Source organism: Erpetoichthys calabaricus, chromosome 10, assembly GCF_900747795.2.
Source record: "Erpetoichthys calabaricus chromosome 10, fErpCal1.3, whole genome shotgun sequence".
NCBI lineage: Eukaryota > Metazoa > Chordata > Cladistia > Polypteriformes > Polypteridae > Erpetoichthys > Erpetoichthys calabaricus.
The window spans coordinates 122,468,872-122,495,053 of NC_041403.2; the positions used below are offsets into that span (position 1 = coordinate 122,468,872).

The following is a 26,182-nucleotide window of genomic DNA, read 5'->3' on the forward strand; positions in this document are numbered from 1 at the left end:
GCTCGCTCTCCCACACTGGCTTTCTTTCTATCTCTCCCCTGTGTCTTGCAACCTCTGTTCGTTCTCATTCTAGTTTTTTTTTTTCTCTTTTTTTTCTCCCCTAGCCGACTTGCGCTTCTATATATCAAGAGGGCATGGCAGCTGTGGCAAATCAATAGCCCCAGGAACAATCACAGATGCGGGCGGTCTCTCACCTGTGCACTTAGGTGAGAAACGCCCACATCGCGAATCACCCTGAGAACCGCTTCAGCCACACAACCACCACGCCCCCCATCCAAGCCGCGAGTGCGGTGATTATTTATTTTAAACCTGGCCTTAGAACGGGAGCTGTGGACCCGCAACACCACAATGATATATCCTTTGAACTGAAAATATTTATAAACTTTAGTTTGAATTTTATTTTGAAACTAATTATTTACAACAGTAAGCCTAACAGATTTGTGTATCATCATACCACTAGAATTTATTTTTATGTTGAAGCTACAGACATTTTTCATAACATAAAAACACACATTACGGAGTACCTACCTTCTCTTTTTGACTGTCTTTGACTATTATCTAAATAATATTGTTTGGTAGTGCACTTAATGACATCATGCAAAGAGAAGAAGGCCCTCTAGAGTAGACTCATACACTACCTACAACCAGTAAAAAAATTCTACATTTCTCTCTTTCTTGTCTCTGTTTGACATGGGCTACTAACTTGCATAGTTGTCTTGCACTGCATTCTTTTGGAAGCAAAACCTTTCCCAAATAAGTTCGCTTTGTTTGTTATCAATCCCTACTGCACCTCACGCAAGTGGAAATAAGCATATCAAGTGAGCTTTAAATCATACTATTGCATGCTTCTTGATGGCAGCTGTTGCCACGTGACACACTCACAGTCTCACTTTAAAGTTCATTAACACCACATGCACATTGTTAACCAAATATTTTACCTGTTCTATAGGATCAGAAAAAGCGGAATCTTCTGTGACTGTGATGATAGGGGTGTCTCCCCAAAAGCTCCTGCTGTTGTTATATGTTTCTGGGTGTGATGTTAGCTGCACACCACTCGTGCAAAGGCTTTCACAATCCAAGGGCAATGATACCATTGATCTAGAATCACCACCTGCCGTGATCCCAAGGTGCTGTTCCTTAATTTTCTTCTTAAGAACATTCTAAAACGGTTACAGACATGTAGATAAGAAACAACCGTTAAAAAAGACACTCAAAGGATAAGACTGTTCTGTACTGATCTTGTTAAAAAAATCATAGAAAGGTCATCCCAAAACTGATAATGATATACTAACGTTTTCTGTTTTTTTATCCATGTTGACATCTGAAAGGACTGCAGCAAAGTTTGTTATTTCCTTATCTGTAGAAAATGAGAGAAAAAATAATAATCACACACTGGGAGTAAAACTGGTATCTTATGTATCTGTTATATACTTATGTTTCATTATGTTTCTGTTTCTTCTCTTCAATAAAAATTATTAATTGAATTCAATACTTAATTTCTTTGTTGTTTAGGTATGGAATCTTTATCTTATTTCTAAATTACAGTAGAAAGTTGTCATATGTCAAACAATTAAAACTATTTTAAAAGAAATAACACTAAAAATTAAAAAATCATGGGAGGCATGCAGAGTGAGGAAGTGATTTTGATATCTAATTAAATTAATAAGAGGGAATGATTTGGAGGCAGCACCATAAAAACTGCATAAAAAATAAGTCTGAAAGAGACTGTGTATCCATCTGCTTGTCACAATGAAAGCATTCAGATCTGGCATTGGAATAACAGTTGTGAGAATCATTTTATCACTCATCTATTACAGTCTAGCAAAATATACATAAAAAAACACCCAACTCCTGATGCCCATATTAAATGGAGTAGGGCCAGATAACTAACCCAGAGGGAATTCACTAAAGACATTTCTGAAAGTTCGTTACATATTGTTAGTTTCCACGTTAGTTATTCCACAAAGATAACATACTAGAAACAGGAAATGCACAGGAAATCTGCCTTTGGAGGCATCCTGATATTCAGTTTGTAAGCTGTAACTGGAATCATTCCTAAACAGACATATGACAACTCTGCGTGTTTTATTTGGTTTCCGCCTCTCAAGCTGATGATGCTTCCTGGAAAAGATAAGGCACTTATTGTCCATATTGTTGAAGCATACAGTTGTGACAACTATAAAAACAGTGAGGGAAACTCACTTGTCTAACTTGAAATGAATTGTTAGCCTACACACAAGCCTACACAGCAAATGTTCTATGGGCAGCTCAGTTCTTTACTAACACTGTTTTAGTAGTGGTGTAATGGAACAAAAAAAAAGGTTTTGGTTGGGCAGTATGCAGGCATGAATACTATATGGAAATTAATTGGGAATTAATAGTGGATGGGAAATGTTGCAGTAAATGTAATAGACAGCAAGAGGGAAAGAGAGGCACAGCGACTGATAAAAGCGGACACAAACATAAACAGACAGATGCATCCTGTGGTATTAAAGTTTCTGAGGAAAGATGAGACAACTTGATAAAGCATAAATGCTGTCTAAGATCCACTATCAGTTGTGAAGATGAAACAGATATAGGTTTTAAGTTTCAGGGGGCCAAAAGCCTAAATCAGACTTTACGTTAATGTTAAAGCCAGTGAGGGATGTGGTTCAGGTGTCTTTCACAACTTTACAAAGCAATGTGTGAAAAGCAGGGATGTATTGATTGTGATTTTTGTGGCTACTTCCAATCCCTGATTAGTATAAAGTTGCCTTATTCAGAATCTGCTTGACAAATTTACTGTAATATTCTCTCACTTGGGTAATTCTGATTAAAAAAACAATGCTATGATTCTGCATTTTAAACAATGATAGAATACAATACAGTTTATTTTTGCATAGCCCAAAATCACATAGGAAGTGCCGCAATGGGCTTTAACAGGCCCTGCCTCTTGACAGCCCCCCAGCCTTGACTCTCTATGAAGAAAAGGAAAAACTCCCAAAAAAAACCTAGTAGGGAAAAATGGAAGAAACCTTGGGAAAGGCAGTTCAAAGAGAGACCCCTTTCCAGGTAGGTTGGGTGTGCAGTGGGTGTCAAAAGAAGGGGGTCAATACAATACAATACACAGAACAGAATAAATCCTCAATAAAAAATGTAAAAATTTTTATAAGTACGGAGCAGAATTAAAACAATGACAATTTAGTGCAGTCCTAAAGTAACAATTTGAAAACAGGAATTTTCCGGCTATCCATTTACTTGGCTGCTTAGTTGAATTCATGGTCGTAGAGCCATCAGACAATCCTGGCAACAATAGAGGAAAGTGCAAGAAGCAGCACCAGACCCAAATCTGGGAAAACTCATGCTGCCCTTTTGAGAGCCCAGTTCTGACAAACATTAAACATTAACCTTCTACATAAAGTGCTAAAACAGTGCAAAAACTAAGCTTCCCTCAAGGTTTTTTTTTTTTATTATGACCCAAAAAGCAGGGTATGTAAAGCATTAATTTACTATTAAAATGCATCACAGCATTGTGTTTAGCCAATACTGCACACAATGCAAATGTCAAACCAACTACAAATACATCATCTTTAAATAATTTGTAAAATTTAATGTCACACAGAGTAAGTGCACCGTCCACATTTGTATTTTCATATATGCATGTGTGCTTATTTTCAATCAAATCATTAGTTGTTAACCTAATAACTCAATTTTTCAAGAGAAAGACAAAGCAGAACATTACACCATCTTTCTGAGTTATTAAAGTAAAATAATGAATAGCTATCAGTATCTGAATCTGCACTTTCTTAAACTTAAGGGGTTTGTTTAATGTAGATTTCATTTTTGAAATATTTATTCATTTAATTTTATTTTGACTGTGTTATTACTTTTATCTTTATTTTTGTGATGTTTCTGCGCATCCATTTTGTACTTTAATTTTGATTGTGCATTTTTGAATGGCTGCTGTTAGTGTCAATATCCTGTTGCTACCATATGACTCTTAGAAGCATGATGTGTGACGTTATTCAAGATGTTGGCACACTACTAAACTGTTTGCAAAATTTATTCCCCTCTTGGACATTTTAGACTTTTTAAATTCACTATAGGTGGAAAAAGGCAGTCCAAAGTCTGAACTGCATAGTTTTCTCTTTGATTACGTCAGTTTGTACTTGTAGGGGAACCCTGCTCTGTGAAGTACTGTGTTTTTACATGTTATGATGGACAGCTGGCAGCTCAACCTGGCCGGGACGCTAGATGGAGACTTTCCTGCAGCATAGCAGTGCCCCAGATTCCCACAGGGCACCCTGGGATCTGGAGTTCGGCTTCACAGCCCTGCTTGGTACCGTGGGTGCCACAAGGAGATGCTGCAGGGAGACTGGGGAGTGTTTACTGGTACCAGAAGTACTTCTGGACTGAAGAAAAAACAACTTCCTCATCTGACCCGGAAGTGCTGGCAAGTCACGTGGACAGAAGGACAGAAGCAAATCTGGGTCAAAGACAATATAAAGAGCTGCTGGAGACCTAGTAAGAGAGCCAGAGTCGGGAGGAGTGTGACAGAGCTTGTTGGGAGCTGTGGAGGAGAGGAGTAGAGATTTGAGTGTATAATTATTGATTTATTGGTTATTTAATTGCCTGTTTAGTGGCTGGGGTGCTTGAGGAGCACTGTACAAGAAGAAAATAATTAAACAACTTCTTGGTGCTTTTAACTCGTGTTGTTAGTGTCTGTGTGTTGGGTTAAGCACTGGCATAGTGCCATCTAGTGTTACAGTGTCAAGTTAATTTGAAAGATTTAGTTTTACCTGTGTCAATCATGATGACGCACCATAAACAAAAAAGTAAAAAATAAATAAAAATAAATAAATAAAACATATTGTATAAACATAAATGCAGTACTTAGAATTTTTACCATACAAACTAGTACTGTATATTCAAATAGATACTTGCTAGCTGACGCCCGCCATAGCATATGGCGGTGTAAGAATAGGAACGGAAAACGGTAAGAAAGGAATTCAGAAATCAAGAAGAAATAAATACTTCTTGAAAGACTCAGTTGTGAATAGGTGTTTTGGTGTAGACGACAAATAATGAGTCGAAAGATCTAACCCTAGAAAAAGCCACGTACAACTGACCGTGGCTGAAGACTGGTATCAGGTCTGTGCTCTGGTCTTTGGGTATCTGACAGTGCATGTAGAATTTCCGGCCAAGCAGGATTATATGTGAAACTGATAAATAAATCAGGCTTTCCGAATTTACGTACTATGGCCATGGCATTCTGATAAGTTTTGTTGCATGTACAGTGCATCCGGAAAGTATTCATAGCGCATCACTTTTTCCACATTTTGTTATGTTACAGCCTTATTCCAAAATGGATTAAATTCATTTTTTTCCTCAGAATTCTTCACACAACACCCCATAATGACAACATAAAAAAAGTTTACTTGAGGTTTTTGCAAATTTATTAAAAATAAAAAAACTGAGAAATCACATGTACATAAGTATTCACAGCCTTTGCTCAATACTTTGTCGATGCAAAAAAAAAAAAAGTAAACTTTTTTTTCATTGTCATTATGGGGTGTTGTGTGTAGAATTCTGAGGAAAAAAATGAATTTAATCCATTTTGGAATTAGGCTGTAACATAACAAAATGTGGAAAAAGTGATGCGCTGTGAGTACTTTCCGGATGCACTGTATCTTGGACTTCCTGGAAATGTGGATGGTAATATGATCATTTTGCCTACACGTACGTTGTTATTTTCAGCATTTGCTTGCAGTGCGTCTGATAGTCCTTTGTATTGTTCCACGCACAGATCTTGTTGATGTAATCTGAGATAGTTGAGACGCGCGCCCTCTGTTTTAACATACGCATCTACAATGTACTGTTGGAATAGTTTGCCGCTGGAGTGCAAATCACTAAATGTATTTCTCATTGCTAATCTGTACGCATAAAATTGGCATTGAGTAAGCCTTATTTGCTTGGTGGTTCTTTTATTCGGGAACATGCTGTAAATCTTTGTGCCAGCCAATGTCTCCGTAAGGGAATAAAAGTGGGTAAACCATAGGATCGCAATTCATATTCAGCGTGGAAATCTGTTTACAGGAGTTGCCTATGGGATAGATGCAAATGTCCCTTTTGGCAGGCGGTTCGCCATCTTCTCTGATGAAAATCACTGCAACATCAGTGTGACATGTTGGAACATTGTATCGTCGTAAATCCTGCCTAGGGTTTTCCTTGAAAACCGTTCGTACAGATGCTGTTGGATTGGACTGAGCAATTTATGCATGTGTTTATATGATTTAGCGAAGGGGTTGATGATTCTGAGCATGGAATCTAGCTGGAGAAGTAAATTTTCGTTGCATGCAGAGTTTGCTTTATTTTGTAAGCGTACTTCAGTAGTTTGCGCTGTGTCAAAAACATACAACTGTCCATATCCTGGAGTGGTAGAAGTGTTAGCGAACAGTATAGTGGAGAGATTTGGTGATAAATTTGCCCGTATATTTTAAAACAGTATGGTCCGTGGCCAGGAGGTTGAGTTATCTGTGCACCCATGGAAGCAAACGCTAGAGAAGAGTTGTATTCTTGAATGTGTTCACGATAATTTTTAGCTTCTGATGTTTGCTGTGTAAGAAGCTGTTGTAAAGACACAGGTAGCTCCCACAAAGGTGATAAAGCTACTTTACCGGTAGTGAGCGTGCATTGCCTTCGTTAACCGTTTGTGTCAAGAAATAACCCACTGATAGGAACAGGCAGTTGCCGGATCCCGGAATCGAGATGATGTTGTACAAAACCCCGTCGACAGAAACGATACTGTCATTCATTTTACAGTATAACAAAGGCTTAGGAAACAACCGTTGCAATATAACGAAAATAGCAAGGTGTATGGGAGGCCGCAGGCAGCGTGGGGAAGGGTTTGGAAGAGGACGAATAGTAATTGAGAAATGCTGTGTCGGCTGTGTGTGGGCGGGACCAGTTTTGAAGTGGAAGCAGGACGAACCAGAAGAGAAATATATATGAGAGATTTTTAACATGAATATTTCATTCTTATATTTGGGTAACTCGATAGCCCTTTTGTTCATTACAGAAAATGTCCACCAGAAATAAAGTTAGTTGGTTTATCTGTGTCATTAAATAAATTACTATTCATACAAGAGTACCTCTATAACATTCATACAGGAAGAACAGGAGTACCTTAAGGACATCCACTAGGGCTGGGTATCAACATTGATGTCCCGATTTGATTTGATTTCAATTTATAATGCCCCGATTCAATCTGATTTCGATTTATCTTGATTCAGTTAGTAAGCACTGATATATTTGAAGTGCTGGCTTTTTGGAGAGTACTTAACAATGCACAGAAAACATTAATATAAATGTGACAAATTTCAGCAACACTTTATTTGAAGGGTGTCTACATAGTATAAAATAGCATTGCTATTTAAAAAAAAAAGACTTTCACAAAACTGGACTCATTCAAAATTCACCATAATTTAACTAACATATGTATCGCCACATCAGAGTCCACAAATATAATGTGAGCTCCTTGTTTTAATACAATGTAATGGTGTCTAGTTTGTAAAACATCTATATCATCTTGCAAATAATATTAATGTAAAATAATCAAATATTGCTTCTTAAATAATAAGTGTTGTTCAGTAACCTATAAGTTACTGAACCTATAAGTGGCATTGAATGAACAGAACATAAAAGACAAAGAACCAGCCATTGTGACTGACAATGCTATAGTCCAGTTTATGGAGCTACTTCACATCAGCTGCTTTGCTCACACTCTCACTTTGGTATTACAGGTTGCTCTAAATTCCAACAACTGCCCACTTGCTCACCCGGGTGAGGCATGTTGAGAACTTTTTCCACAATAGCAGTACAATTAGCCACATGCTTAAACAGAAGCAACATTTATTGGACTTGCCAAAACACAAACTTATGATTGATGCGGTCCCGCGATGGAACAGCACATTGGAGATTTTAGAAAGGTTTTGGGAACAACAGCCAGCCATACAGGCAGCAAGGTTACTCCTGGTGTGCCTGTCATGTAACAGATACCCAGTATCCAGTTGTATTTAATATAGTGACATGATTGTTATGTAGGAATCTGCTGTCCTGGATGTCCTCATGTTGCAAGTTAGGGCTCTCTCTCCACTGACCTGAGCAATGTGGCGATGCTTTACTTAAGAACTTCATAAAGCCTAGGCACAATAACTTTACTCATCTGCCTTCTGAATGGTATGGCATACCGCAGATCCAAAACCTGTATCATTTTTCGAAAGCCCTCGCTTTCAACAATGGTGTAGGGCCTCTTACCTTTAAAGGTAAAAAACTGCTATAGATTCTGTCATTTTTTTGGGCTTCAGGTGAATTAAATGAAAACTTGGAGATATGTTATGTTATAATTAGGGCTGGTCAATAATACGATAAAGATAATTATCACAAAATAACTTTTCCTCAGTAGAAGTATAAGACATGATTGATACAATGTCAATAGAACTCATTCCTCACATGTTTTGACAGACAACATGAAAAGCCAATGAAAAGAAAGGATAATGAAAATAGCACCATGCCAAAACAGTCATGTGGCTGAAACAGAGTTACAATCAAGTCACGTTTGGTTGACGCACACAGCACTGAGCGTAGGAGTAGCAGCAGCACACACAATAGTAATTGGGCTACAGCAGCCCTGCACATCAGTATGTCAAGGGTGGGAGTGATATAAAAGAGAAAAAGACAACAGAAAACTTGAAAAAAAAATCAGCATTTCTGAAGAAAATACTCCAACGGACACAGCCAAAGACTCAAAAGATGAGGACATTGTTGAAAAGAAGGATCCGAAGAATTCGGTAGTCTCGAGATTTTTTTGTCTGACAAGAAACAGAGTAGGTTCCAATGCAAATTGTGTCAAAAGCATGTTGCCACAAAGGTTACCACTAATCTTTTGTACCAACTGAAACAGTACCATCCATTAGGGCACGCATAATGCAAGATTTTATAGTTCCAGACCCAGGTAAGTGCTACACTAATGGGGATTTCTCGTGCCTTTCTTTTTTTGCCTTGCATAAGTTGACCACAATTAAGTAAATATGTCAATTTGGTTTATGTTCTCCTTCATTTGCAGTTGAAAGCTGTTTGAATTTGTACTGGGGATATATACAGATTTTACTATTTTAGAATTAAGATTTTATTTTATTTATTTGGAGTTGTCCAAAAAATTTCATGTGTTCTCCTGTAAAACTTGAAAGCTTTTGACTGGTCAGAATTGAGATTTTATTTATTTGAAATATAGTTGTACTAGGGGGCTCCGCCCCCTGCTCGCTTCGCTCGCCAACCCCTGGTGTTGGGAAATGACAAAGAGCGTGATGTATGAATGAGATATAGCATAGTGTGAAGGTGTAAATGATGCATATAGAAAGCAAACAATAAAGTGTGTGGCACAGTGTAAAGGTTTATTGGAAATTTCTTTGTACACAACATTAGTAGTAAAGATGGTGTCTTGTCCTTGAATGAGTTTTCCTTGGCATGGAGCACTTATAACCTTAACTTTAACGTCAGATGAACGTCGAACTCGTGAGAAGGCCAGATAAAGTTGTCCATGTCCAAAAACGGGTTCAGAGAGGTAGATGCCAACCTTGTCCATGGTTTGTCCTTGTGATTTGTTGATGGTCATGGCAAATGCAGGTTTAATGGGGAACTGTCGCCATTTAAGTGTAAAAGGTAATTTCAGGTCAGAACTTGTAAGGTCAATTCTAGGCATCGGAACAGTATTGTTAGCATGTGATCCTGTAAGAACTGTCGCTTGAATAACATTGTATGTCATGGTGTTGATGACCAAACGTGTGCCATTGCATAAACCCTGTTTAGTGTTAAGGTTTCTTAATAGCATGATTATTGTTCCATTTTTAAGGCTAAGATTGTGTCGTGGTAATCCGGCTGGGTTAATAGTGTTTAAATATTGTAAGGGGAAATGAAGATGGTCATTGTCGTCATCAGAGTCAGCTTTGTCAGAGTTTAGAAAGACTTGTGTCTCTCCAGGAAGTAATGCAATGACTTGGTTATTTATGTGATCCACATTAATATTGTTTGGACATAATATAGTCCGTTGTGTTAAAAGGGGTATGTGGTCTAATGAGATTGCTGTTCCAAATATCTCTGTAACTAAGTCGTCGCAGATAAAGGATTGAGGAATTGTAATAATATCTGGGTGAAGTCCATCTGTATTGGTGAGTGTACCATCTCCCAGTTGTAATAAACAATTGTTATAATCTGGATCTGGACATCGCATGTTTTGTACTAACTGTATCTTTTGAAAGCGATGCCAATTGTCTGCGTATTTTAAGGTGGACTGAACAATAGCTGAGCGCATGGCATGTGGAACAATAGCTAAGCACTGTCTAAAATCTCCTCCTAATAAAAGTACCTTTCCTCCAGAGGGAATATTATCATTCATCAACGTTTGTAGAAGTTTATCAATGGTGTTGAGTAAGTGACTGGATGCCATTGTACATTTATCAATAATTAACAGTTTTGCAAGACGGATGTCACGTGCATTGCTACTGTTCATGTTCATAGTGGATAGCGATTTGTAGGATCTAATGCAGTTCATAAAGTTTTTACTTTCAGGTACATCGTTAGTTAGAAGCTTCTGTAGATATTCAGGATATGAATGTAAAGGAGGCAGTCTAATTTGACCCTTTTGACGACAACGTGTAAATTCATTACTTGTATTGCCAGTTGTTTCTTCAGGGAAGTTAAGTGAATGACAATGATTGCAAATGACATTCATTAATCCCAATGAAATTTTCCTGAATAGTGGACTCATTATTGAACGCGTTGTCAGGTAACTGGCGCAAGCGTTTAGCAGGTGTCTGTCGTTGATGTCCGTGACGTGTATCTTTTGCTTGTGCCGTTTGAGAGGCGCGTCGTTGTATGTCCAGTATTTGGGACGTGTTGTTTTGGAGCTGTAATCGATTTGCCTGTGCTGTGTGAGAAGCCCGTTGTAGTTTACGGCGTGCATTGTTTGTATTGAGCCTTGCCCGTTTTTGTATGTCGGTCAGTTGAGCTTTCTGTTTTTGGAGCCTTGCCTGCTTGTTTTCCGGCATTTCAGATGCGCGTTGTAGACGTCTGCGTTTATTTATTTTGTTCCTTCGCTGCCGTTTCTGTATGTCTGAGATGGGAGGTGTTTCGTTTTGAACCCGTGCCTGTTTCGATGCAGCACTTTGAGACGCGCGGTGCATGCATCTACGTTCATTGTGTCTGTCCATCTGGGTTCGTTTCTGTAACTGTGTTAGTTGAGCTTTGCGTTTTTGGAGCCGAGACATTTTTTCTTCCGGAGTTTCAGAAGCGCGTTGTAAGTGCCGACGTGTATTGTTTTTTTTCATGCGGGTTCGTGTGTTTGGTCCCGTTACCCGAGCCGTATCGTTTTGTACCCGTGATCGTGAATTCATGACTTGTTTGTTCTTCAGCGTTAGAAATATGGATATGTAATAAGGAGGATCGCAGTCACTGTTAATATGGAGCCTTTTCTGCGGTTGAACGGTTAATAGTGTCTCATTGTAATGAGATCCACCTATGCTGCATAGTGTGAATGTGCTGAGATGACGTATGTTTAATACGGACGGTTTGTTCAGAAATGGGGCTTTGTGTGTCATTTCTTATTTATGTTAGTGTGGTCGTGGGTCTGAATCGTCCTTTTTGTGTACGTTTCATGTGCTATGTCCGTAGTCTGTACCGTTTCGTGTTCAATGGGCTTTGTGTGGCGCTCGCGTCTTCTTTTTTTTTGTGTGCTAGGGGCTTGTTGCCTGAGTTTTTATTTATGTTAGTGGAGGGGGTGTTTGTGTGTCGTGGGTCTGAATCGTCTTTTTTGTGTGCGAACTGTTTCGTGTGCTATGTGGCGCTTGCATGTGACTCCTTTGTTTTTGGTGCTCTAGGGGCGCGTCGCCTCATTTCTTATTTCAGTTACTGGAGGGGTGCTTTGTGTGTCGTGGGTCTCAATCCTCTTCTTTGTGTGTGTCCCGTTTCGTGTGCAATGGGCTTCGTGCGGCGCTGTGTGCGGCGCCAGCGTCTGACTCCTTTTCTCTGTGTGCTATGGGCGCGGCGCCTCATTTCTTATTTTACGTTGCATTCCATCCGGTTTCCGTTGCTTGGAGGGTGGGGGATTTGTGGGGCACCTGCGCAGTACGTCTTTTGCGTCCACGGCCCATGTCCGGATGTCCCTGCATCCATCCGGTTTACCATTCTCGTTTAGTAATATGGATAATGTTCTACAGTACATTTGTCATGTTCAGCTTCTGACAGAAAATAAATATGTAAACCAAAATTAACTTTATGATATCTTAACATCTCACTTAGGAGTAAAAAGGAAGCTTTAAACTTGACAGAAATAAAGACTTGATTTATGTTGTGATATATACTGATATCGACTGATAAAAAAAATTATTGTGATAAGATTTTCTTTCCATATCGCCCAGTCATAGTTACAACAATACTTCGGAGTTGCACAGCTTACATATGTCTTTGCTTTTAATCCAGTTGTTTTTTACCGACACACTTTTTCAATCCATAGTAAGTCCACACAGGAGCTGATTTCAGTTAAGGACGACACTCCATTTTATGCAAAGTAGTAAATCTACTGGACTGGACGCCAAAAATGAAGATAAGCAAAAATCTACATATAGTAACTGAGCAGGATAAAGATTCACAAAATCAATCTTGAGAGTTTAAGAAGTGATATTGAATCATTTAAATGAAAAATAATGATTAATTGGAAAATCGATATTTTTATGTGGGCCTAATGCCCACACAAAACTACAGGTTTTTTTTTTTTAATTCTATGGATAACGATGAGGCTAGGAAATAAATGCTAATTTTTACTACACTATGCCACCTGTCTTTAAAAAAATATTTGTTTATATTATTGAAGCAATCCACAATAATGTAAAATGTATACAATGAAAAGTAAACATTGAAAAGAATTTATTTCAGTAGAAATTTTATACTAATATCTTCTTATATAATACGCTACCGTGGCTGTTCGTTTGTCTGTCCAGGATTTTAAATCACCTGTGGCTCGCAAACCGTTTCACCTATTGACCTGAAATTTGGTACATATATACTACGTGACGTCTACTATCCGCTTTCTGGGTGATGATTTTATTACTCTTTTTATTTTTATTTTATTTTATTGTAGAATCAACTCTCGGCAGCACGCAGCAGGGCGGCGGTGCGGCGCATGCTCACAGGTGTCGTTCTCATTCCCTACCACCTTCGCAGTCACTTCCCTTACCTCTTCATATCTTAAATCATTCTTGAGGCAGATTGAAGACTTAAGTGCCAGCTTAAATGAATCAGTTTTAACGCGAAAAGATGCCGACGGAAGAAGAGAAGAAGCGGGCCTCTAGGGTGGAGAAAAGAGCTGCTCACGAAACAGAAAGCACATCAACCTTTGAGCAAACAAATACTAAACGTACAGAGAAAGAGGATGAAAACTATAAGTCAAGCATAGTCACTGCACGTTATCGTGCAGTATGCCGTTACTGGTATTTAATATTGTCTGTGACCCCTGTCCAGAGTTTGTTCTGCCTTGCGCCCTGTGCTGGCTGAGATAGGCATAGCCACCAAAACACATAAAACCCCTCAATCTACAAACACAACATCTGTGGCAGGCCAATGGCAGAAGAGAGGATGGAGGGCAAGAAAGTAAGTTGGGGCATCCATCTGCCCATCTATTTTATGACTCTTTTATTAAGGCTAGTAGTCAATTTGTTACGACTTGTTTTACAATAGGCAACAACAAGAATATTGTTGTCTTTAAATTAATACTAATGTATTGGGAACTCTATAACCAATGATACACTGTGAAAATTGTTTTAATTTCATGTGATCCATAACAATTATTATGATGGACTGGCACCCTGCACAACAAATGTGGCAGTGTTAAAATTTTGGTGTTACCGATTTCAGAGTTAGAGTATTTAGGTTATAGAGTTGAAAACCAAATATGTAACATTAGTCAGTGTGAAAATTAATTGAAAGAAGTTGCATATCTTGGAGTTAAACATTTATTACCATAAAGTGTTAATTCCACATCTGGTATCTTTTCGTGCTGGTCTAAGAAGTTTCTGGAATAACACTATTTTTTCTGAGAAGTGTCCAGTCTATTGTTTTCTCTCGCAGTTGGCAACCATGGAATACCAGGCAAACTAACTTTATTTTTGTTAGTGTTACAGCCATTTCAGTGTTTAAAGTAATTATTCATAACTGCAATACTACTCAGCTGAAGCTCCTTAATGAACAAATTTATAACAAAGACTTTCTAAAATGATAACATTAATACAAGCTGGCAAGCATTTTGAACTTCAACAACAAATTAAATACATATATTAGCTCAATGTAGCAACTTTATAACATTATGAGCATAGTTCACATGCATTTTTTTCATTATGTATAAGGTGAGGTTTTCTTAGGAACAACAGGTATTATTAACATTACTGGTGGTACAGAAACCATGATACAGTTTCTTGCACACAGCATTTTGAAAATGCATATTATGTTAAAGTCATAATAAAAGGACTGACAACTTTTAAAAACATACGGATTTCTTTGTTAGTCTGTCAGTCATTTTCGAACCCACTTTATCCTGATCAGGGTTGTGGGCATACACCATTTTCTCTCTGTCATGGGACTTCACTCTTGTTGCATAACTAATTTAATTTTTGTTTTTGTTATTTTAACTAATTAAGTGTTTACATTAACTTAATTACTGAAGTTTGACTTAATTGAAGATTTTAACTTAAATAATTTATCACAAGTCTGAGCTGAGAGTGCCAACATTAGCTGGTATGCATAGTTTAAATAAACAAAACAGCTAAGGATTGTAACCTGTTTAAATATGTTCTGTTCAGTAAATTTCTAACATCATGTTTATAGTGTCCATGTATTTTGTCTTTATGTATGAGGTGAGGTTTTCATAAGAATGAAAAGCATAATTAACATTATACAGTACTGGCATCAGAAGCCATGTTACAACTTCAGGTAAAGAGTACTTTAGTTGGGTAAATCTCAATAACGGTAAAGTTACCTTCTTGTTTACTGCATTTCTAAAGGGCATATTACAGTTGAGTCTGAATGACATGATTGCCAACTTTTAAAAGCACTCTGGAGAGATGTCTTTGACCACGGATGGGGGTCTAAAAGAAATAATCCAAATGTACAAATACACCATTAACTCCAGTGATTATTATAGAGTTTTTTTTATTTTAATTTAATTTAATATAAAGGCATTGGTAATCCTCCTCGTTTCACAAAACCCCCATCCACACACACCCATGCAGCTTCCAGTGTGTCATCAGTGAACTAAATATGGTCCCAGCATCATAAAGGCTGAGAAATATTGCTCAGTCTAATCACCTGGCTTAAACCACCACCTAGCACACACTTTGACCCACGACCAGTGGCTAGCTGAGTGCAGTCCCTTGGACTCAAATGCAGGAATTAGGGACCAGAGATAAATCGATGATATAAAAGTACAATTACATGCATTTTACACATTGAAGATTGGATGTGTAAACTGAGTGCAGGTGAGACGGATCATTTACATGAGTCTCATGTTGGTAGACCAGGACATAAATGCAAAAATGTTAATGTTTATTTCTGTATTTATTTCAGCAGAGCACATCTTAAGGTTAGCCCTACCCTCTCTGCAGGATATCTATGACAAGTGCTGTAGGATCAGGGTAATTAAGATAGTTTTGGACTTTAAACACTCCAGCAACAGATTGTTCATCTGCGATGGACGCAGGAGACATAGTGCGCAGGCACCTACAGCGTGCGTCTCATAAACCGCAAGCGAAGTCTGATCCACCGCAAACGAAGGAGTCACGGCTCAAAAACGAAAGAGCTCAACTAACGAAGGAGTCATGGCTCAAAAACGAAAGAACTCAACTAACGTAAATAAGACATGAAGCAACAACGCACCCATAGCTAACGACTAACGACACAGCCACACAGAAAAGAGGATTCTGCACTGCACCCTAGAGTCAAACGGAAGACACTATGGAGTCCGCAAAGGTCCACAAAGATAGTACGGAAGGCGCGAGAAAGTACGAAAGGCGCAGGCTCCTACAACGCGCTTCTGAACTAAATGTCCACACTACACAGCATGGTCCGGGTAATAAGAATAAACGAACTCTCCGTATTAAACGTACGGCATCCTCACACGTCCAAACCATATAGCATATGTGAATCACATTACAGTGATGCATTATTAACAATACAACCACAGAAAACGCTCCGTATTAACAGTAAGTGCAATTATCCATATTACTAACGGTAGACAACAGATAACTAATGGAGTCACGGTCACGGCTCCAAAACGATCCAGCTCAACTAACGGAGCTACAAAAATGAGCCCGCATGGATAAAAACAATGAACATAGACGCCAACGCGCATCTGAAACTGCGGAAGCAAAGCAGGCACGGGTTCAAAACGAAAGACCACAACTGACAAAGATACAAAAACGAGCCAGCCTGGATAAAATCAATGAATGCAGGCGCCTACAACGCGCGTCTGAAATGCCGCAAGCAAAGCAGGCACGGCTCCAAAAAGAAAGAGCTCGACTGACGGGGCTACAAAAACGAGCCCGCCTGGATAAAAACAATGAACGCAGGAACCTACAACGCGCTTCTCAAACAACGCAACCAAAGGAGTCACGGCTCCAAAACGAAACATTTCAACTAACGGACATACAGAAACGAGCCCGCCTGAATACAATTAATGAACGCAGGCGCCTACAACGCGCCTCTCAAACAGCAGAGGCAATAGATAAACGGCAAAGAAAGGAACGACAAACAGCCGCTAAACAATTCCGCCAATTAGCTGACAACGCATTCTGTAATGAGTCCACTATTAATGAACATTCATTAGGATTAATGAATATCATTTGCTGTCATTGTCATTCACTTAACTTCCCTGAAGAAACAACTGGCAATACAACTAATGACTTTACACGTTGTTGTCAAAAGGGTCAGGTTAGACTGCCTCCTTTAGATGAATATCCTGAATATCTACGGAAGCTTCTAACTAACAATGTGCCCGAAAGTAAAAACTTTATGGACTGCATTAGATCCTACAATAGTTCATTTGCTTTTGCATCTACCGGGGTAAATATCAGGCCACCAGCTGGCAATGGCCCATACTGCTTTCACGTATGTGGACAAATATTACATTGGATTGGAACAGTGCACCCTGAACTAAATCACGAACGCAAATATGCACACATCTACGTGTTAGATCCAGATGACGCAATCTATCAACGAATGAATCTTCCTGAAAACAAGCAATGCACAGAGCTGATAATGAGAAACGTTGCTGAAGTCATAAACAATCACCCATTAGCTAAGTCTATAAAAATGCTACATGAGGTTGAAAGAGAGGCCAATACAAACTTTGTTCGTCATCTACACCTTTACACTCCAATATATCTCATACATACATCAATGTATTTCAGGTTACCCAACACCAGGGGTTGGCGAGCGAAGCGAGCAGGGGGCGGAGCCCCCTAGTTTAAACCTAAAACTCATTTTGTACACTCACTTTAACTTGCTGCACAGTCGCTTTACACTTTTTACTGTTTCGTATTTCAAATTTTAACTTAATTTTCATCTAATTTAACATAGTTAATTTTATTTAATTTAGTAATTTTATTATCTTCTTAATTTTATTTTTTTCTAGTATGTGTTTGCTTTATTTTGCACTATCTTGGAGTAGGCTAGCATTTGTCATTTCACTGCACATTGTACCTGTATAACTGTGTGTGTGACGAATAAACTCTGTTGAATTTTGAATTGTTTCTCTTTTAAAGTCAAAATTTAAAGTAATTGAGATGATCATGAAAGTCCTGTATCGAAGACACAAAAAATAGATCAAAATCTGGGAGCCTATTTGATGAATTCATCTCTACTGGTGAGAATGAGAATAATGACTTAGCATATCGATAAGAAACTTATAGCTTGAAACTGTACCTTTTTGTTTAACTTTTTTTAAATTGTCTTTTCATCAGTAAGAGAGAAGTTTACTATTCCTCTGGACAAGAGAGTTAAAATGCCAGATAAGGCAGGCACAGAGGCTGATGAGGTTGCCTTTGAAGATTTGGTGAACACCAAGGAAATATGCTTTATAATAACAGATGAAACTTGTGATTATGAAGATTATGGTAAACCAGAAATGCTTTATTCTTCAATGTTTACTGTTCTCTTAATATACAGCACTTTCATTTATGTAGTACTGTGCTGATCTTGTTAGCCTTTGGCTTTTTGCCTTTAAATGCTATACTGATATTGAGTGGTATAGCACTTTTTCTTATAGATTATACTGTACATGATTTTCTACCTGAATATTTAGCAAGTTGTTTAGTTTTTCTTAATGTTTTGGCTACTTTTGTATGCAGAACAAAGTGATGACATGGCTTCATTTTCATTTTTTTTTTGTTGCCCCAGCTCCATCCTATTCCTGTGCATCATCCATCACAGATACACTCTCAATATCAAGTTGCAAGAGTGATGTTGATATTATGTCCTCCACAAGCAACGCCTGATGTTTTGGATAATTCAGAAGCAAAACAGGTAAGGAACCCAGCTAAGCTGGTCCTCAATGAAAGAGATGTTGAAGTGCAAATAGCTAATATCTGTTCACTCATATTGCCATGGAAATATTTTGTATTGTGCAATCACTGAAGGTATTTTTGCATAATTTATATAAGTGTTAAGAAAAAAAAACATAATTCTATGATATTTAAGATTTTATGATGATCTTAACTGAACATAAGTATTTATTGCTTTGCGCCCTCCCCCACCATAACTATGGGAGCAGAGAGAAAGTTTTAGATTTGTCAAAAATTTCTATCTCTGGGTTTCGAAGAATCTTGACATTTTAGGGTCCCCTGATACCAAAAAACATTGACATCTCGATGATGAGTATGTATCTGTCTGAGTGAGTGTGCGTGTGTCTGTGTGTAACAATTTCTTGAGGATGGTCTAGAGCCAAAACGGCTGGATGGAAAAATACCAAACTTGAAACTTAAGCCTGTTAGGAGATGATGATGTGCTGATTAGTTTATGAGCCAAATCGTGCAAGACACACTCTAGAGGAACCCTCAAATACTGTACTTCTGCAATTAATTATGAATTCTTCTTGTCAATTGCTATCATAATGGTCTATTTTATGATAGGAAAGATCAGCATCAGAGCAGTAAATAATTACTGAGATGTTATAGAATAGTTCGGGTAACTTGGTTCCTGGGGCGCAAAGCCTACTGATGCTCATGTCCCATTTATTTTTTAGGTACTTCGTTTCAAAACATGTTTTGATTAGTCCATCCATTATCCAACCCGCTATACCCACAGCGCATACACACACCCCAAGCACACACTAAGGACAATTTAGAATCGCCAATACACCTAACCTGCATGTCTTTGGACTGTTGGAGGAAACCGGAGCAACCCCACGCAGACACGGGGAGAATATGCAAACTCCACACAGGAAGGACCCAGGAAGCGAACCTAGGTCTCCTAACTGCGAGGCAGCAGCGCTACCCACTGCGTCACCATGCCGCTCTGTTTTGATTCAGTGTGTTTTTTTATTTCTCCTTTAATTGATAAGGAGTATTTTATTTAAAAAATCGGGAGGTGAGACTGTAGTAAGGAGTATGATGAAACTGGATCAATCTGTGACCACACAAGGCGAAAAAATGGTCAACATCCTTGCAGCTCATATGACTGAGGTTGAGGAGCAGGATTTACTAATAAAGCACCATCTGACTAACACTAAACACATGTAGATCGCTCCTTCAGTGAACTTGAATGGATTAATTCATTTTTTGTTAGTGTTTATGGGAGTTCAGATCAGCATGCTTTAGTATATCACCTCTAGCCCTACTCAGCACACCTTATTTTATGATTTTTGTTAATCAGACTTATGGGTATTCTACTTTTGTTTTTACTTTTTTAGTTTGTTTTTTGTAGAAGAATCCCTCATTAATTAACAAAAGAAAAGTATGCCTTGCACATCGTCACTTTGTTTCCACCTATCAGAGGTCCACTGTCCAAGAAAGGATATGTAAGATTTTTTTTCTTAAATACTTCAGAGGTTTTAATTACTTAATATATAAAGTAAATAGAAAAAGACTGTGAGAACCCTTGTAGATAATCATATGTTTCAATGATATAGTTTTTGTGATTACTTTTTTTTAGTTATTAGTATTTTTCAGCTTCCTAGTGTAAAAATATAGAATTCTTACTGCCACTCAGGCTGGTGGTAGAACCCCCATTTCCCTTAACTATCTCCAGAAGAAAAAAGTGTGTGGCCATTTTGATATGCCATTAGTATAGTGTACTGATGAACATATTTCCTCCAACATATGAGGTGTTTTTTTGTCTGTTTCCATGGGTGTTAGGTGCATTACTATGACACTGGAAATGGTACCGGTTTTTTGGCTTGGCATTTACAAACTGTTTAGTGAAAGATGGGTCCTGGTATTCAGGTGCAGTCTTCAAAGCCTGAAGGCACTGGAGTCCCAGTGCTTATACAGACAATGAGCAATCTGAACAACCAACTACAAGACGGAGCCTGTGAGGAAGCAATAGCTTTAATGAGTCACACAACTGACAAGGAGATCATTCTGTAAAAGATGCAAGAAGCAATCCAGTACAGACAACATCTCATCCATAATCCTGAGACTTTGAGCACTGTTCTGTCTGTTTTCCAAAGAATCTTGGACACTAAAGGGCTTGTAAGTAGGCAGTGAAAGTGATGCAGGGCTGAATGACAATACACAAAGTTAAATGATCTACTTTATCCCAGGTTACATAAAGGATACATTTTTCTTACACTATGTTTGCTTTAGGTATTACAAGATTTTAGCACACTGTTTGGTCCTGAAAGGACTGCCAAGCTATTAGAGACGTGGCCCACATCATTTAAAACAAAGGTCATCAAGGAAGCTGAGACTCTAACACCTGCACCTCATATAAATCTATCTGTTAAACTCTGCTAGAGGCCAGCATATATGGAATGACACACCAGGTAATTAAAAATAAAAAATCAACCAAATTCTTAAATCTTCAATATTTTAATCAATTATAATCAATCATGTTGTTGCTTACAAAATGGGATATTAACATTGTTTCTGGTCTTACTACACATCCTGTCACCCCAGCCTGCTTGACATAAGAAAACAACAAATATTAGTGCATGTGATGTCATGGATCATCTCATAATGTTCCATAATGTAAGAAGTAGTTGATGAGTCTATATCAGTTTTACCTGTCAGCCACTAGCATTGTAACACTACTATTTCTGTTTGTGCCTTTTTTCCCCCAATGTGGCAGAAGCTCGGAGGAACATCTTCAGAGGGAGGAATGCAAACAGCCATACCTACTCGTTTGTGGAAAGACAAAACAGGAGGTAAGCAGCTTCTACATTACTCTAGATAAAAAAAACTGATCCCATTTCAGGGGAGCAGCTTTTTGGATGTCTTTGATGAAGTATTTTGGTTTACACTGTTATGAAACACCTTTGTGCACACAGCCACTTTTAACAGTGATGTTGGCACTAGCAAAGAAAGCTTGGTAGTGAAGCATCTGAGAGCAAAATTCTTGCATGATGTATAGGTGTTATATTTGCAGAGGAATGCATGGGACAGTACGGTCATTAGTTCTACATCTTAAGCTTTTGCATGATTTGTATCCAGGAAAGCAGATTCAATCTGAGTTGTGCACAAGATGGATGATCCTTACAATTCAAAGTTTTTTTTAGGTTTTAAGAAACATTTAATAAATGTTGTTGTGTGATGTAGTGATGCTGTCCTGCTCAGACCTCAAACAGCACTTAGTGTTCTGAGTGATACCCCACAAGCCAGCACACCTATCTTGTCTCAACATGGTTTTGTTGAATCTGAAAATACCCAGTTATCCAAAGACCAGAAAACAGAAATTTGTGCATTCATTATTATAAAATTGCAAGGCTGTGATGTAGCTGACACTGTAATATTCTCAGTTGTTGAAAGTATGGAAGAGCACTTAAATGACGTTCACTCAAACTTTAAGAACAAAGTACTCAGAGTAATACCTCCTGACAATCCCAGCAGAAGCTCAGTGGAAGAAGTTTTTGAAAATGTACATAATCCTTTCACAGGTTTAAATACAGAGAGCAAATGGTGGAAATGTTTTAGTGAAAAATGAGGTGTTATTGAACCCATGGAAGTACATCTTGGTGTTAGATATGTTTGTAGGAGAAATGCATGATCTGGGCTATATGGACAAGTATCAGTTAATGACATGTGCATTTGTGTACCATTATTAAAGACCTTAGAGCTTTTTTTTTCATTTTTAATTAATAGTTTATTTTAATGGAAGCTACTTTATTTAATAATTGCATTTGCAATGCACTCCTGTATGCAATGAGAACCGTTTGGCCTTCATAGACAACATAGATGTGGCAGCTGTCAATTGTTCAGTCAAGGCTGTATTAAAATGTTACCAATATAATGTGCTGGTGTGTTTCATTATTAAAATAAATCATTGTTTATTTCACGTGTGTTGATATTTAAACTGCATTAACACTCAAAAAGATATAAAATAAACAATAATCAAATAGTGTTGAACAGTACATGGGTGCAATATTTTATATTTGTAACTGTGTTGTTGCAGTGACTTAAAACTCCACTACAGTGTTAAAATGCTCAAAAAAGTGTTAAACATCAACACTTCACACAACACCATAATGCTGTTATTTAAATCAATACTTCAAAAAGTGTTATATTAACATTTTATTGGTAGTTTCAATATATTCACATTTAAAGTGTTAAATGTTACACTGTCAAGAGTTACATTTCCTATTTTAAATGTGCAGTGTGTACAGGGTTGTTCCCCGTTTTTTTCCCAATGCTGCCTGGGTGGGCTCTGGCACCTGAAACCCTAAGAGCTCAAAAAACAAATTGATAAGTGGGCATATCTTATAAAGACTGTCTGCTTTGTTCCACATACTTTGCAAGTATACCGGCAACAAGCATAAAAAGATGTTCTTCCTGATACCAGCCCTCTTTAGCTCCTTTTACAACTATTATAGAAATGCTTACTATTTTCTAGCACTTGTTTGCAAAATGGGTTCCAGCCCTAATGAATGCCAAAGATTGTACAAATTAGGTAAAAGGAATTTGGAGAGGCAAACGGCCAGTCTGAATAAACACAGCAAATGGCTGATAGTTGAAGCTGTTAGTTGAAGACTGTTTGCTGTCTGTACAGCGAAACTAAACAGAAACTAAAAATGAGCCTGGGGATGATAACATATTATAATAATAATAATAATAATAATAATAATAATAATAGGGTGATGTCCTTATTTAAAGCATCTTACAATATTTGAAATCCAATTGGTTATATTTCTTTTGTTTATTCCAACTGGAGAACAAGCAAGTGAATTGACATTCTCATGGTTGCACAGTGTTAGTAGTGGGATTTGAACCTCCAACCTTTCTATTAAACTGTCAACCAAACCTTCACTGCTAACATTAACCAATACCATGACAAAGAGAATGAATGGTCTCTTGTGCACCTTGGGTTCTCTCGTGCCAAGAATTTCATTGCAGGTTAAAAAGTAAATGGTGCCAAGCTGGACTCACTAAAGATAAAAATAAAAAAATAAAAATCTTGAATCTTTCCACCTTCATAAAAGGACTTATAATCTAACTCGTTTCACTGGTGAGAGAGAGAGACAGATTACTTTCCATACACAAACAGATGTATGGAACAATAATATGTTAAAAAATAGACTCAAACTTTAAAAACAATATATGCAATTTTTTTCTAACACTAGGACAGAACAGTGGCACATTGTTTAGCACACCTCCCACCCTTCCAGAGCTTTCTCTGTGAGTGTTAATGTGAGTTTCAGCACCAGTCCTGGGTGTTCCCTGCGATGGACAAGCTGCTCACCCAGGTTTGTTCCTGTATTAGGGCTGAATGTTGCAAGCAAGGGTGTGGAGTCAGAAGCAATTGGGTTACTTGAGTCAGAGTGGGTAAAAAATGTACTGACTCTGACTAAATGTAAATAGAAAAACACAATGTTAAAATTTACAATTTTACATATAGCAATTCAAGGATAGATTAAGATCCCCACAGACCCCTTGGTGACTTAGCACCTTAACAGCAAGTTTAAAATACAGTACTTCTAAAAAACTGCAGTGCATGGACACCTAGTCAGTTTTGATTTCATTAAACCTTGATTGTTTCAGCCCCCCACAGGGAATGGGAGGGTCCCTCTTGCACATATCAAGATTGGGATGTCATTTCATTGAGCAGGGGGCTCTGTTGATCATTCTGGCCCCCGTGGTTTCATCAAGTTTGTCTTGCAAAAAGTCCCCTTACTGTCATGGGCCCCTGGGAGTGCACCCAGAACCCCTGGTGGCAAATCCACTCCTGTACTAATTGGATTAAACTATTTTTCCTTTTAGCCTTTTTATAAAAATATAGCCTGTTTTAATTTGTAAAGTTTTGTCTTATGTTTGTTACTCAAAGTTTGCCACTTCTTTCATAAATAATATAAAAAAGCCACAAGAGCCTCTTTACAGCTTTTAAAACCAAACTTAGCAGGGTAGTCTGCTAAAAAGTAGCCTGATAATTCATGTTGGCAGTCATGAAATGCCTTTTATCTTGTATGTTATGTGTTTTCAATCAACATATTAAATATACAAATCAAACTACAAACTGTGGAGTCGGGGCCAGAAGAGTTAAGAGCTGGAATTGAAGGTTTTGTGTATTGACTCCACAGCCCTGGTTTCAAGGACAAGCTTGATCCCCCATCTGCCGAAAGTGAATGTCTGATCATGAATCAGAATCACTTTATGAAAACCTTCACATGTACCACCTATAAAAGCACAGAAGTCCGAATACTACTGCGTTCAATAAATAAAACAAACAAAACTAGTATGGGTTAATTTTCAACGTGTAGGTCCAAATGTGACACAGAGCAGACTGTGAAAAGGTTGGGTAAGATCCAGAATTCGACACTGATTCAGACATACAGCCATTACTAGTGGGTCTAGTTTCTAAGGTGGTCTCCAACCTGGATCTCCTGCACTCAACGATTTTCCTTTGTCAAAATGACTCTTGGGTGACTTTTGCGCTGACAATCATTCAGCCTCCATTGATATATTAAAGTTGAAGATTCGACTTGAGACAAGGTATCCTTAACCTTTCCTCGTATCCATGTAAGCTAAATCGTGAGTGGGATGCGTTACAGAGGAAGCATGGCTGTGTGCCTGCTGAGCGCACCCCTGGTGGCATTAGTAGGGGGATGTGTGCCCTGCCTCTCCCTTCAGCGTGAGATAAAATAAAAAAAAAACGAAAAACTACCACTGTTTCACATTCCATTCGTACACGGACACACAAGTGAAGGAGGTTAATGATGAACCTTGCAGATTTTTACACTTTGTATAGAAGCAGGGAGAAGGGTTGGCGAGTCCAGCGGGGCCCTGTGTGACGGCTCGCCAGCTACGTGAACATCGCGATCGGCGGGAAGCACGCGACCTCACTTTCTTTTTGTTTTCTTTATTCCGTCTCTCCCGCCTGGATGTCCCAACGTTTCCAGTTAATTTCCCAATTACTTCTCAAACTAATCCCCTTTCACACACACACACACACACACTGTTCATCCTTATCTCACCACCTTCCCCACCGAACTCCGAGAGACACACTCACCGCCTCGATCGTCGCCTGTCCCCGATGTCCGTTGACCCTTTACGGCCTACGGCGCACGCATGTCTTCACCTTGATTCATTCCGCTGGGAGGAGGGTGCTGCACTTTACTTATTTTCCGTTTAGATTCACCGCTTCTCCCACTGCTAATATGCAGCTTTACACTCCAACAGCTGCTGGCCCGCGTCGTTCTGTACTTGAGCAGGAATAGATTTGCGCCGCCTGCCGTCTAGACTGTGGCGTCAGCGCCGATGTGAAATAGGAGGATAATACATATACTAAAAAGTTGTTACCTTTCCCGTAAGAGCGTTCTCAAAATCCTACAACCTTCAAGACAGACGTACCTGACACACTTGACCTTAGCTGGGGATAACTTGACAAAGACAGGGGTGCAGATCTCGCCAAAGTATTATTCAACGTTAAGTGTAAGAACGCTTAAGTGTAAGCGTCT

At 38.4% G+C, this 26,182-nt stretch overlaps 1 protein-coding gene across 1 annotated transcript in view; it reads right to left on the bottom strand.

The window, feature by feature from the left end:
- Positions 1-25,944, bottom strand: part of LOC114659393 (uncharacterized) — a 73,869-nt gene extending 47,925 nt beyond the window's left edge. Inside the window, exons 1-3 of the mRNA XM_051932458.1 lie at positions 25,735-25,944; positions 1,293-1,357; positions 939-1,160 (exon numbers count right to left, since the gene is read on the bottom strand). Of these exons, the coding sequence (XP_051788418.1) occupies positions 939-1,160; positions 1,293-1,313 (243 nt within the window). The 5' untranslated portion in view covers positions 1,314-1,357; positions 25,735-25,944. The remainder of the gene's footprint in view (positions 1-938; positions 1,161-1,292; positions 1,358-25,734) is intronic.
- Positions 25,945-26,182: the final 238 nt, after the last annotated feature.